We start from the raw sequence: 14866 nt of genomic DNA, 5'->3' as shown, positions 1-14866 counted from the left end.
ATGTGAATAGACCTGAGTACAAGGAGTGAGTAATCTACCTTATCCATCAGTGACATTAGTAATGAAAAACAAATGCAAATATCTGTGGTATAGTTCTAAGGTGTATGACAGAGAGGCAGACATGGCTGTAGAAGACCAGGAGATGAATTTTCAGAGCAGTTCACTAGAGAGAAATATTGCTGTAGAAATGGGATTGTCAGCCTTGGAAGCCATTTATTACTTGGAAGCTTCGAGGATGCCACGTTTACTGCCTGGGAAATTGGGAGGGGGGGATTTCATAGTGAGGTAGAAGATTAGACTCAACAACATTTTCTCAGAGAGTCAAGGACAAGTTACCCTGGACCTGGAGAGGAGTGTCTGGAGGGATGTCTCCATTTGGGACAACGTTTGATTGGGCCATGTGATGGACTGATGGGTGCAGGGGATGGATCTTTGAATTTCTTGTGGGAAGGGAAAACCTGGAACTCTCAATATGACAACTCTAATAACTCAAATAAAAATGAACTTTGAGGAAATGCTTGTTTTGGAGTTTGTTGGTTTGTTGGTTTGGAGTTTGTTAGTTGGAACACTGACGGATGTTGAAAGATCCACCTACAATCTGTGCCTTTTTATTTTTTATTATTGCTATTTGCTATATTTAACCCTGATATGCAAGCTGACTATAATTAGTGATTTAGGGTAGCTTACCTGCTGACAAATAAATATTTGGCCAGGAATCCTATTTTCATGCTCACTGGAGTGAGTGTCCTCTGATCCTGCTTCTAAAATTCTGATGTCACAGGACCTTAGTATTTTTAAAGAGGAATTACTCAAATACTACATTATATTTTTATTAATGTTATGCCATGTAGCCTGTGTCATCTTTTAGTGACCGTATAGATGGATCTTCTGCAGGATGATTGGTGCTTGAACCTGGTCTTCATCATTAGTGTAATTGAGTCTATCTGCGTGATCTTCTCTTTTCTTCCACTTTATTCAGAATTATGGACCCATCAAGGGAGCTAGATCTTTGCATAATATGTCCAAAATGTTAATATGAAACTGATTATTTGTTTCTCAAATCAGAACTCTGACATGACGTGTTCTATGATCCATTTGGTATGTTCATTTCATTGGTTATCCATGATATTATCAGACTTTTTTCCATCACCAAATTTCTATCCTGCTTCTTTAAAGTCCAACTTTCAAAAGCATCAATGTTTTCAATCCTCCTTCAAAGTTCCGTTTCTGCTGGAATGTCACTGGGAAAACCACAGTGTTTATAATTCTGGTCTTTGTAGCATGGCTTGGCATCTGAAGAACGTTTCCAAGCATTTCATTGCTACCCAGCAAGCATATTATAGTGAATTGTGGTCCCTTTTTCAGTATACTCCTTGACTTTCATTACTAAAGCTTGCATATCATTTGCATTTTCAGCTATCAGAATAGTATTGTCAGGTGCAAAAAAACAAGTTGACATATGCAGGTTCAGTTTAACTAAGGAAACTTTTCAACTGTCAACATCAGCTTAGAACTAAATAAGGTTTAACAGCAATCAAAGCAGCTGAAGGCAGGACGAGAAGCAACGGATGGAAACTAATCAAGGAGGGAAGCAAACTGGAACTAAGGAGAAATTACCTGACAGAACAATTAATCAGGGAATGGCTTGCCTCCAGAAGTTGCAGGTGCTCCATCACTGGAGGTTTTTAAGAAGAGACTGGACAACCATTTGTCTGAAATGGTATAGTCATAGTGTCTCTTCTTGGTGAGGTTGTACTAGAATACCTCCAAGGTCCCTCCCAATTCTGTTATTTTATTAAATTGGAATTACAACGAACACGTTGAGACATTAACCAAACATCACTGTAGCTATAGCATATTTAAATATAAAGTGTCAGATATGTGCTCCATCTTTGTTTGTTTGTTTGTTTGTTTTTATTTATTTATTTATCAACATTCCCACCTCCACCTCCACGTACATTTTCTTCCTGCTGGTTCTGAAGACTTCCTTCCTAGTTCATAGGAGACTATCTCCATTTGAAAGACAGTGCAGATGGGCAAGGCTCAGGGATCTGTATATTTGGAAGTGTCCCCTGGGTTTTCATTTACAGATCAAGTCTGCTACAAACACAATTACCACTGCCAGAAACTTAGAGGTTAGCTGAGAAAACACATGGCAGTTTTGGCTCGTACCAAACAATAATTGGGAAGATTATTTTTAATCACAGTTACACCATAGCCCAAACATTAGAGATTTCTTAATAAGGCTGACAGGAAATTAAACCCAAGACCAAACAACATTGATGGGGCTGCCTCAAAGCACAAAAATATTCAGAGTTGTCTAATTATAGACCTTGATAACATTATATAACTGTACTTTTGAAGAAGGTATTTAAATAATCAGCAACTGTCTGTTTACCTCATTTCACCACTTTCTTGTTTTTTGAAAATGATTGGATTAAATGTACAAGATGCAGAATTAATTTTGCATATATTTTCTTCATCTAACTGGTGTTTATTAGCCTTCTTTGTGTGCCATCAGCATTGTTGATCTCAAACATCCAGGCAATTTTTTTTATTTTTACATGTGGGTGTTTAGCCAGCCATGATATTAAAAAAGAAACAGATACCTTATTTTACTAGCCACTGATTTCCTTCATATTTTTTAAAGCAATGAAAGTTGTAAATACCAATGCAGAGACCAAGAAAGGGAGGGATAATCTTATCCATAAATCTAGATCTTTTCCCTATAAAATCCTCAGCAGAATATCAGTACATTCAGTAGACCAAAACAAAACTAGGGAACACCAAATTGTACACTAGTGTTTTGCCTTTTGATTGTGAGAATTGTAACCCTTTGGCTTTGCACAAATGCTTAGCTCATTCCAAAACACAATTTTACCAACCATTTCTTAATAAGAATGGACACATCATTCTAAATCTTTGCCAATTTCACTTAGTTCATCAGTACATTCTATCATGTTTCCACATCTGACTGCAGTCTTAAGAACAAGACAGAACCAGTGATATTCCAAAGATGCTTGTTCAAAATAGAAGGAAAAAAAGCGCCCCTGGGACAACCATGACCTGAATGACAGAGAATCTCCATAGGCAGACAGTGATATTTGTTTTCTCCAATATATGTTTGTTTATACATTTTCTCTGAATAAGAAAATATTTTTTCCCATTTGTGCAAAGTGATGATTTCAATTTCCTTCTATTTTCATATTAAGTGGAATATGGGAACTATTGGGAAACATATTGGTGCATCAGCCTATAAGAATAGCAAATAAATAACTATTAGAACACTAAGTGCAAATTGAATATTTCATTTAAATGATGTAGATTAGTGAAATTTGTAGTCATCCTTTACTAGTAATGGGACACACATATGAATGGCTCCATGCTAATTCAGACATTCTTTCTGTCTTTTTGCTCAGAAATTACTTTTAATTCTCCCCTGAGATTCTTCCAGGAAACAAAGATCCTGTGCTTAATAAGAATGCAGGAAACATTTATGATGATTTGGTTTGCGTGTAAAATAACCTTGGGTTGTCATCTCCAGGTGGATAATGTGCGGGAATAAATAAATGAGGCTAAATTTCATTCCTGATCTTTTTCTCTTTCCCCCTTAAAAAGTTTTATATGCATAAGTTTTCTTTTAAACATAAGTGTTCTAAGGGTCTTGGGATCATGGGAAAGATAGTATGAAAAGAAATAATGTATTGCATTTTGTGTTTTATTTTAGGAAACCATAGAGAAGCCCAATGTAAGTGGAAGTTACAGTTTTCTGGAGAGAAGCATTCTTTCTGTAAGTGTAAACTTCTTTTGATATTACTATGTTGTTTAATTCTTATGATTCTTAAGTCTCAATTTACTAGCATGCACACACAGAGAGAAAGACAAAATTACAATGAAAATGTTTTATAACAGAAAAACTGCACAATACATTGAGTTGTTTACAGATTTATCAATGCTATGTATTGGTTATTTTTCTGAGTGTTTCTCTACTAAAAAGTTTTGTTTTTGGGATTTGTTAATCCAAGCATATTATTTTATTTTTCTCACGTGTATATTTTTAAAGCTTTCTTTTAACAAAAATCATCCAGAGTAATATTCATATCTGTCCAATTGTTTTGGATTAATTTGTTGGTGTTTCTCTGGAATTTACTGATGTCGAATTGTCTTTGTTGTCCGTAGTTAATTCTCCCCTTTCAGTACAAATAAATGAGATATAGATTAGATTAGATTAGATTAGATTAGATTAGAATAGATTGGATTAGATTAGATTAGATTCAGCAAAACAGTTTGGATTAATCTCCTATGCTCCCAGTATATTTCAAAGTGGAAAACTCTGAACAGCACCTTCAATACTATCAGCCAAGATTTTGGGACTTTTGAAGGACCTTTCCAGTGGTCAATTCCTGAATTGTTATAACTTTGATAAAATGCTAGTTCTTCCTTGTTCCTTCAGGGTGTAACAATGTTGTGTCCTGGTATTTGTGGAGGAAAAGCAAAATTCTTCCTCCTAGATTCTGCCTAGAGTTGATGTGAATTGTTGCTATTTGATATGAAGGCATTGGCTTTTGTAAAATGTGTGTGCAATTCTTACTTCTGGGAATCATTCTGCATACTTATAAAAACAATACATTAAATTCACCAATTGCCTTGTGATTATTAAGGTATTGCAGTGGCTCAATACACAATTCTAGATTTAGAATGTTGTGTATCATGTCTACATTCTACCTTAAAAAGGATACCATAGATTTGACAATAGTGTTGAAAAAGTAATATACATAACAACAAAAAGTTGGATTAAATTCCCATGGAAATAATTTTACCATAGTTTGATCCTTACAGTTCACAAAAAGCCCAAAGGAAGACTCTGAAATTTTAAATAGTTAAGTGTCAGCTTTGGCCCTCTTTTACGTTTATCCCCAGTACACTGCAATATCCATAAATACTTGTGGATATGCTCCTTTGCATATAAGTCAATCTTTGAATTTTTAACCAAAATATTGTGGGCAATGGACCACACTTTGAAAAGCCAATTGTGAATATTAACATATACAAACATTTCAACAGTTGGCTTATCTGTGTTTAGTAGAGTATTTTTCATGGTATTTTAGTTTAAATTCAAGGATTGGTTTATTCGCAGATAGTCCTCCACTTACAAACAGTTCATTTTGTGACCATTCAAAATCACAATAGCACTGAAAGCTGCTTTTGCAAGAGGCAAGTAGACTTTCTGATTTTTCTTCGAAGATGTCTTGTTTCTCAGAGCAGAAGAAGCTTCTTCTTGGATGAGAAGTAAAACATCTTCAAAGAAAAACCAGAAAGTTCAGTTGCCTCTTGAAAAAGCACCTTTGGAACAACCATGACCTGGATGACTGAGAATCTGCACAGACAGTGGCACTGAAAAAAAGTGACATTACCATTTTTCACACTTTACAACCATTGCAGCATCCCCATGGTCATGTGATTTATATTCAGATGCTAGATAACTGACTCACATTTATGACAGCTGCCATTTCCTGGAGTCATGTGATCAACTTTAGCGACTCTCTGACAAGCAAAGTCAACGGGAAAATCAGGTTCCCTTAACAACTGTGCTAATATTTTAACAACTGCAGTGATTCAGTGGACAGATGTGACAAGAAAAGTCATAAAATGGCCCCAAACTTAACAGATTTCTCATTTAGCAACAACAACAAAAATGGGCTTAATTGTCGTTGTAAGTTGAGTTCTACCTCTATGCAGCAATTGTTTATAAAAGGGCAATTTGTTCTACTGAATATCAGTCAGTATATTGTTTTAAATATTCAAGCATTAGGGATGCTGTAAATAAAAAAATACTGAGCCATGGTGGTGCAGTGGTTAAAATGCGATACTGCAGGCTAACTCACTGCTCACTCCAGGAGTTTGATTCTGAATGGCTCAAGGCTGACTCAGTCTTCCATCCTTTCAAGGTTGGTAAAATGAGGACCCAGATTCTTGGGGGCGATATGCTGACTCTGTAAACTGCTCAGAGAGTGCTGTAAAGCACTATAAAGTGGTATATAAGTCTAAGTGCTATTGCTAATTCCGCAATCCTAACATATCATTAAAACATTACATAGAATAGAATTCTTTATTGGCCAAGTGTGATTGGACACACAAGGAATTTGTCTTGGTGCAAATACTCTCAGTATACATAAAGAAAAGGTACATTCATTAAGAATCAAGAATCATAATGTATAACACTTAATGATAGTCATAGGGTACAATAAGCAATCAAATCATACTAGGAAACAGCCAATAAAAATAGTAAGGATACAAGTGACAAAGTTACCGTCATACAGTCACAAGTGGGAGGGGATGGGTAATAAGGAGTGAGGAGAAGATTAATAGTAACAGTAGTGCAGACTTTGTAAATAGTTGGACAGTGTTGAGGGAATTATTTGTTTAGCAGAGTGAAGGATTTTGGGGGGGGAAAACTACATAAAACCATAGGAATAATAAAACATCAAATCAGTTCACCTGCTCATTATTCCTCCACTACAAAGATAACAGATATTCTCATGTTTGCAAACTTAAACCACAAGATGGATTGTAAATAAATGAATAATACTTTAAAAAAAAGTCAGAAATCCACTTCCACATCAGTTAGTCTACCAAAGACTGATGGCACATTTCCATATTCGTGCAAGGGCCATCTGTGGTGTATATAAATGACAGGCCATATGGAAATTTGTAGGATCTGCTTTTGCCTGTCTGTTTCTTTCTGGGATTCTATCGCTTCCTGCTGACATGGGAGACTGGTGAGAATGGACAAATTTATCACTCCTGATCTTCCCAATAATATCCTGAGGAAATGCCAGGCTTCCCCAGAGTACATTTTGAAAAATCATCCAAGTACCCAAAGCTCATTTGTAATGACAAACACAATACGCAAATGTTCTATCCATAACTCCTGCAAGCATTTTGCATGTAAAGAAAACACTTGTTGACGAGATTAGAAATTAGAAGCGGTTCCATTCAAAAAATTCTTACAAATCTCGTTCTTTTTGTTCCTTGGTGCACCAGTTACTTTTTACTTATTTTTCACTCTCTCCCACCAGCAGTGCCATCTGTCATAGAACAGTCATATGGCAGTTAGCAGGATTTGACAAGAAGAAGGAAAAACAGTGAAAGATAATTTCTGCCACCAAGGAGGCAGAAGGGAGATAAGTCCCCAGCATAGGGGAGATAGCAGTCCCTGAGCTGATTAGTATGACACTGTGAGACGCCAACAATTTATCTCCAGTTATTAAATTTTAATATCTTTATAATGCTGACTGGAGGGTATGAGGTGTAACGGCTGTGTTGCCAGTGTAGAAAGAGAACTGTTCTGTCGGCAAAGATCAGCTGTTTCTCTACAGCAGGGGTGGAGAAGTGTTGTGGTTAGCCAGCAGCAGGTTTGGACAGCTGAGGAGAGCAAGGACTCAGATGAGGGGCCAGGACCATTAGGGAGTGGACTGCTGCCTTCAGAGATTGTGAGGGCTGGCAGCAGCGATGAGGAAGTTCCTGAGGAGACTGTGCGAAGGGCGCATGTGCATAGGATTGCTCACAGGAAAGAGCAGCTGCAGCAGCACAGGTGACTCGGAAGTAAGGCTGCAAGGTAATGCCCTCTCCTTCAACAAGATAAAAGCCAGCTGTGAAGCGAATGTTCTTTGTAGGAAGCAAAGACGTTTTGAAACTCAGCCTTGTGGACATTGCAGTATCTTAAGTTGGTATTTAAAGACTCTTGTGTTGTAAAATTGTTATTCTTGGCAGCCTCACACAGTTTGGCGAGGCTCGTGCTTATCAAAGTTAATTAGTTTGCAGCAGCCTTTTAACAGGGGATTCATAAGAATCATTAAAAGGTTTCTGTTCCCTTTGGTTCGTGTTTGTTTTATTGGAAAAGGGTTTGGGTCAGAACAGGAACAATGGCCTTTTTATGACTTGTGGACTTCAAATCCCAGAATTCCTGAGCCTCCTATTCCATGGCTGGCTCAGGAATTCTGGGAGCCGAAGTCCACAAGTCATACAGGGGTCATCATTCCCCACCTCTGCCCTACACCATGAAGATAATGGCCAAGCACCCAGTAACTCCAATAACAGAGAAGAAAAGCTTAGAATCTGTAGTCCAGAATATGGTTTCTGTACTGACCGGCTCCCAAACATGACAAACCCTCTGTAGTTAATGATTCCTTTATTAGGAGTGCCAGCAGCCCTGACAAAAAGTTCCTCTGTCAATGCAGGCTGTCCAGCAGAGAGATGGATACTTCTCTGCCACACCTATTCATCTCCACCCCCTGCCTTTTATCCCCAGAGCTAAGGTGGGGCTTCTTTCCCAAGGATTGACCCATAGATTTCCACTGCTCTCCTCTCCTCTGCCTTCTGCACATCAGGCACTGGACCCAGCTGTTCCTCCTCTTCCTCATCAGCCACTCCAAATCTGGAGGCTGTTGACTCTCCATATGAGGGCTGATGGACAGCCTCTCTCTCTCTCTCTGCCAGCTCCATTCCTTCTTTCCCCCTTGGAGCTCTCAGTTTGCCCTGATGCTGACCCCAACTCCCACACCACCTCCTCATCTGATTCAGCTGCTGGAGGGGCCACAACAGGTTCCTTTACATTGCAAAGAATGAACCCTCTGTTGTGTGTAAAGTTTTGCTCTTCTCTGCCACGCAAGTTTTAGCCTGGTTGAGTTACACCTGATCATATGTAGGGCTGAGTTAAGGAAACAGCTTGATGAAGGGGTTCACCATCTGGAGAACTGAGATTGATGTCCTTGTCTTGGTGTGGAACCCAACGCTAGGGAAAACAATGACCCTCAATGTTGGAGAAAACTTGAATGATGCCCAATTTCAGTATGTCTAATTAGTGCCAGTGTTTCCCCTTGTGATTGGAACCAGACGGGCACTTTGAATATCAATACTTTCTTCCAGGGCTAAGGGCTGGTTGTTATTTAACTGAGCTGAGACTAGAATCCAGGAGGTTGCCTAGTTACAGAGAATGTAGATGTGCTGACTGCTAAGTCCACCATATGGCTAGGCATTTTATCCCAGTCACCTGCGACATGACCTACACGTGTAGTACATTAGCAATTTATAAAATAGCTTATATTTTAGGAAACACCGAGGCAGGTAACCTATCAAAAAGCTCGGTGAAAAGACGGTTTTCTTCAATATTTTCAAGGGTTGTTAAAAATGCATGAGTGTGTTTCAGACCAAGAAATGGCTTCTATAATTAGATCCTTGGCAGGCATCTGCAAGTAAGTTGAGATGTGAAATTTGAATGTTTATGATGGCGCCGAGAAATTTAACAAACTCAGGTTGTTGTTTTTCTTCCCCCCGCAATCTTCAAAGTGCTGTGTTCATTTCCTGATTTGGTGAAGTGACACCTAATTCCTTGGGGAGGAAAAGCATAAGGAAAAATACAGTGATATACACTGAACTGTATGGGGAGGATTTTCCATTTGGAAATATTTTAGTGTCCATTTCAAGGACTATTCCAAAGTCATTTTATACAAAAAGAAGAGCAGCTGCTTTGAATGTCCTATTTTTCATTTTATAGCAACAAACTAAACAGCACCTGGATTAGATAGCACTTACGCAGATTAAGAAAGTGTCAGATCTTACTTAATTATAGGATGTTGCAATCACACACAATGTTAAACCTAAGTTTACAAAGCATGGATTCATCCCACAGGCTAAACCAAAGCCCAGCCATCATATTGTTGTGTGTGGCAGGATATGTGAATTTTGTCAAAAACACTCCTATTTAAGTTTGTGCGTTTTGTGTGGTAAATTCCTATTAAGTATATGCAAATTTTGCCCGCTTCAAAAATCGAAACAGCATATTTAATTTAAAGCATATTTAAAGCATTATGTTTTTAAATGAGTTTACTAGTTCTATTCCAATAAACAAATGTCTTAATCTCTGATGCCCATGCTTTCTAGAAGAGGTGGAAAGGAGTGTACTTAACATGGTGGATGGAGAGTTGGCTACTTATTTAATGTTAATAAGCTGCATTTATTTATTTATTAGTTCTACCCAGTGAGACTTTTGTGTAGGGAATATAAATCAGCTCTGAATCTTCCGTACATTTAGAGAGCATGGTGGAAGAGAAAGGATGGTCCTATCTAACATTATCCCCATTTCCTCACCTTGCCTGGGCATTTCGACATCAAAGCTCATAAATTAGGTATGGACATAAATGATTGGAAGGCAGGAGCCCTTTAGGTTTTCTCCTCCTCACTTGGAGCTCTCTCTAAATAGAGGAAAATTTGATCATTTCTGCCTTCAGGTTTCACATTGAACCAGCACTTTTCATAAAAAGAGAAGAAAACCTTGGCGTTTATTATTACCATTATTTATCAAACCTGTATGCTGTCTATCTTGCCGAAGGTAACTATAAGCATCTTACAGACATTGGATACAATGCAGTATAAAACATTAAGAGAATAAATAAGGATCTCAAATTTAAAAGTGCAATCAAAATAAAACTAAGTGGGATAGGGAGAGGGAGGGAGCAAGGAGGAGGTGCCATACCTCCAATGGGATCCCACCAAACTCCTTGATTTATGTGTTAGTTTCACAGCAAAAATCAACACTACAATGGTACATCATTTTTCTCTGTTGTGTCTTTTGACCCACAATTTTTTCTCCCTTTCTCAACCTTTATCTCTTTGGATCCCACTGGCATACAGGAGGTCTGCTATATAAGGTGCTGGATTGGAAAATGTGAAAGTTGAGGTCACCCGGCCTGTTCAGAAATTTGATTCTAGATTTCAAAACCTGTGTCCAGATATTCTCTGCAAGATCCTGAATTCTGTACTTTTCCATTTATTTTTATTTATTTATTTATTTGATTTGTCAATTGTTTACAAAATAATAAGTACAAGTGTTTCTAGTTTTAGAATTTCGAGTCTGGTGGCGTAAGGTATTCTATAACGGGTAGAAGAGTGGAGAAGTGCATTGTCTCTTCTAGAGGGAACCAAATGATGCCAACTTTATCAGGCCAAAGTGTTTTCAAGTTCGGGTATTTTCCCACGACTTAATAGTTGTGCTTTTAAAGTTATAGCAACGTTTCAGCAGAATCTTTTCTGCCATCCTCAGGCTTGTGTATTGGTTTTTTTCCTAATCGTGTGTGTCAGGCTTTAGCAGCCGTTTCTGTTTTAAATTTGGTGCTAGCCTCGTGCTTTGTTTGAATGGTTTTTTCTTCATCCTGATTGGTTGGGAGAGTTCTAGTCCTGGTGAAAGAAACCCTAGAAATCATCAAAAACAAATACCAAGCACCCAAACACCTCATGGAACTAGCAGAACACTGCTTAACCAACACATATTTCATATACAAAGGACAAAGATACAAGCAGATTGAACGAGCCCCCATGGGATCACCACTGTCACTCATTATTGCAAACCTGTTCATGGAAGAATTTGAATCCAGAGCCCTGGCAAATGCCACCCACAAACCCAAATTATGGCTAAGATACATCGGTGACACATTTGTTATTTGGCCCCATGGAAAAGAAAACCTAAACAGTTTCCTAACACACCTAAACAGCACACACCCCAAAATCAAATTCACCATGGAAACGGAAACAAACAATTACCATTCCTAGATGTACTAATCTACAAAAAGACAGATGGCACACTAGGACACACCATTTAACAGAAGAAAACACACACCAACCGCTACCTCAACGCCCAATCCCACCACCACCCAGCACAGATAAACTCCGTGGCCAAAACACTAATTGCCAGAACCAAACGCCTGGCAGACAAGACACACATAAAGACTGAACTATGCACCCTGACCAAAGTACTGACAGCCAATGGCTTCCACAAAAGCAAAATCACAGGCCTGATCCACAAAAACACACTGAGACACAATAGAGACCTAGAAGATGAACAGACCTATGGAACAGTTGTCTTGCCCTACATAACGATCCACAATGACCTGAAAGCATGAATAGAAGAGATGACTCCACCAGACTGTCAATTATCTGGAAGCCTGCACTCACAAACAAACAAATCTCCACACCACAAGCCAAGCAAGCACCTGGGCACAACCAGACACTCCCTGATACCTCCAGCCGAAACACATCCCAGCCAGCCACCCAGATGAAACCTAGCTTCCTAATAAACGACAGCCGGCCATTCACCGGAAGCCAAGCTGTGCTAAAAGCCCCCAATACACGAAACACAATGTTGCCAGCTAATCAAGACAAAAAAACACTATAAAACAGACAGAAGATATTAGAAACACCAATCAAGCAGAACACAGCAAACTCCAAAACCAATAAACACAAACCAAGACTCCCAACCAATCAGGATGAAGAAAAAACAATTCAAACAAAGCACGAGGCTAGCACCAAATTTAAAACAGAAACGGCTGCAAAGCCTGACACACATGACGAAGACAAACCCAACACATGAGCCTGATGATGACAGATGAGATTCTGCTGAAACGTCACTACAACTTTAAAAGCACAACTATAAAGACGTGGGAAAATACCCGAACAAAACTGAATACCATACATACATACATACATACATACATACATACATGTATGGTCCTTGTGCGATTGCAACTGTCTAATGCGCTAATAAAAAGATGTCCGTGACAATGACCTACCTGAATCATTATACACTAATCATATAAAGCAATTGCAAGCAGATTGATTAAATGTCGTCGCTCTCCCTGGAGTACAAGCAGGGCCAAAATTTTCCCTCTGCCACCCCTGAACAGATGGCATTCTGCCGTGTTTTCACAGCACACCCAAGGAGCAGGTGGCAAGGTGCCGGTGGAGGAAGGCAGTTTTTGAAACCAGCAAAGTATCATTGGATTGTGCTAAGACTATGTCACCTTTTTTTGAGAGATAATTCTTTTTTTAATTTGAACGGTGAATCAAAAGGCCTGTTTTCCCCTCCCGCCCCCTCCACTTGCTGTTAATTTTTCCCTTCTCCTTAATTGTGCCCGTTAGAAAGTTTCCTGTTTTTTGATTCGCCCAGGCTCCAGAAGATCAGAGTGCACATCAGAAGAACAAGAAAAGTCGGTCTAGTAGAAATCTTTGATTTTTCAGCACCTTGCAAGGGTCACCTCATGTGGCAAAAGGGAAATAAAAGTAAAATGAATTGACTTTGTGCAGCAGAAAAGAGCGGCTTTGACATTCTCCTCAAATCATCTTCTGATCAGGAATAAATGAGTGTGAGCTATTGATTTCCAATACTTACAATCCCTTACTCCTGCATGAGCTCTTTCTTCCATACCAGATTAAATATATTTGGCTGTCCGTTCCATCTAGCCTTGTGCTTGCATTAAAGAGAACACTGGTAGAAAATGGGGAGAGAGACCAATAGAAGTTTGGCCTCTCCTCTAAAATATTTTTTCCCATTCCCATTTGAGCAATTTCATCACTACTTCTTCCTCCTCCTCCTCCTCCTCCTCCTCCTCCTCCTCCTCCTCCTCCTCCTCCTCCTCCTCCTCCTCCTCCTCCTCCTCCTCCTCCTCCTCCTCCTCCTCCTCTTCTTCTTCTTCTTCTTCTTCTTCTTCTTCTTCTTCTTCTTCTTCTTCTTCTTCTTCTTCTTCTTCTTCTTCTTCTTCTTCTTCTTGTCTTTTAGTCTCTTGGAATCATTGTGGCATCTCCTTTTAAAATTCTTCTTTGCAGTTTGAAGAATATTCACCATTGTTTTCAAGGTAGTGCCTTCCGCCACACATTTAAATAAGGAGAACTTGCCCCTATATAAATTTGCAATTGTAGAAAGTACTGATTTAAAAAAAACAACAAATAACAACATCCATGGCTTTCAGAGTAATCTCTGAATAGTTTTTTTTTTATGACTCTGGTTGCATAACACCTGGTGCTTTTAAGTTCTGTTGGAATTGTTTATAAGTAAACAGTTTAACTTCTTTTACCCAGAAGAGTAAAAGTGAAATGCTGTTTAAAATTCCACATTAATTAATTGGCATCTGCTCAGCTAGAAGTCGGGATTGGGGGTATTAAAATATTAGAAAGAAAACTATTGAAGTGCTGCTTTTAAGAAAATTGAGCCATTTGACTCTGTGAAATGCTAACAGGAGTTGAAGACATTTGGCTTAATGTTTGATGTTGTTTCTTCACTTTTAATCAACAACTGCAGTTCTTAAATCATTAAGACCACGCCTATCTAATTTTGGAAGCTATTCTTGGTTTTGAAGCGGACATTATTTTATAAGGAAATTAATTAAAAAGTAATATTTTTATAGAGTTATAATTAATCATAGCTTTCTTTAATAAAGTATAAAAAAATCTCACACTTGAGTATGTTCAAGAATTCCTGTAATGTGGAGATTACAATGAAATGAAAAATATAGTTTAATTAATTTAATGAATATGGCTCATTTAAGTCCTGTAATTTGCATGTAGATGACTTGTTTTGCATGCAAAATGTTCTAGGTAAAATTTTCAGCAGCATTGTTTTTACATAGGGTTGGGATTAAGAGGGCTACTGATGAAAAACATTGAAAATAGTGCCAGTTGTCCCAAACCATTACTAAATTGCATGGAATTATTATTTGATGCAGCAATGTAAGCTAGCTTCCTATATAGGTAGTCCTCAACCTACCACCACAATTGAACCCGGAACATGCTCAGTGTTAAGTGAAACATTTGTTAACTGAAATCTGCTCCCTTTTACAACCTTTCTTGCCACAGTTGTTGAGTGAATCACTGCCGTTGTTAGGTTAGTAACAAGGCCATTAAGTGAATCTGGTTTCCCCGCTGATTTTGAGGTCGCAAAAGGGGATCACAGGACCCCAAGACATGGTGACTGTCATAAATATGAGTTCAGTTGCTAAATGTCTGAATTTTGATCATGTGTCTGTACAGATGCTGCAAC

At 38.4% G+C, this 14866-nt stretch overlaps 1 protein-coding gene across 7 annotated transcripts in view; it reads left to right on the top strand.

Annotated features, from left to right (window-relative positions):
* RBFOX1 (RNA binding fox-1 homolog 1) overlaps positions 1-14866 on the top strand; it is a 1983080-nt gene that overhangs the window by 846989 nt on the left and 1121225 nt on the right. For all 7 annotated transcript variants that reach the window (XM_087973167.1, XM_087973163.1, XM_087973165.1 and 4 more), the window contains exon 4: positions 3728-3790. In XM_087973167.1, the coding sequence (XP_087829293.1) occupies positions 3728-3790 (63 nt within the window). The remainder of the gene's footprint in view (positions 1-3727; positions 3791-14866) is intronic.

This window comes from Notechis scutatus, chromosome 12, assembly GCF_049901735.1.
Source record: "Notechis scutatus isolate UNSWTSFEM ecotype Mainland chromosome 12, rNotScu1.2, whole genome shotgun sequence".
Classification (NCBI taxonomy): domain Eukaryota; kingdom Metazoa; phylum Chordata; class Lepidosauria; order Squamata; family Elapidae; genus Notechis; species Notechis scutatus.
The sequence above is the reverse complement of the archived record's forward strand: the minus strand, read 5'-3'. Positions and strand labels throughout refer to the sequence as shown.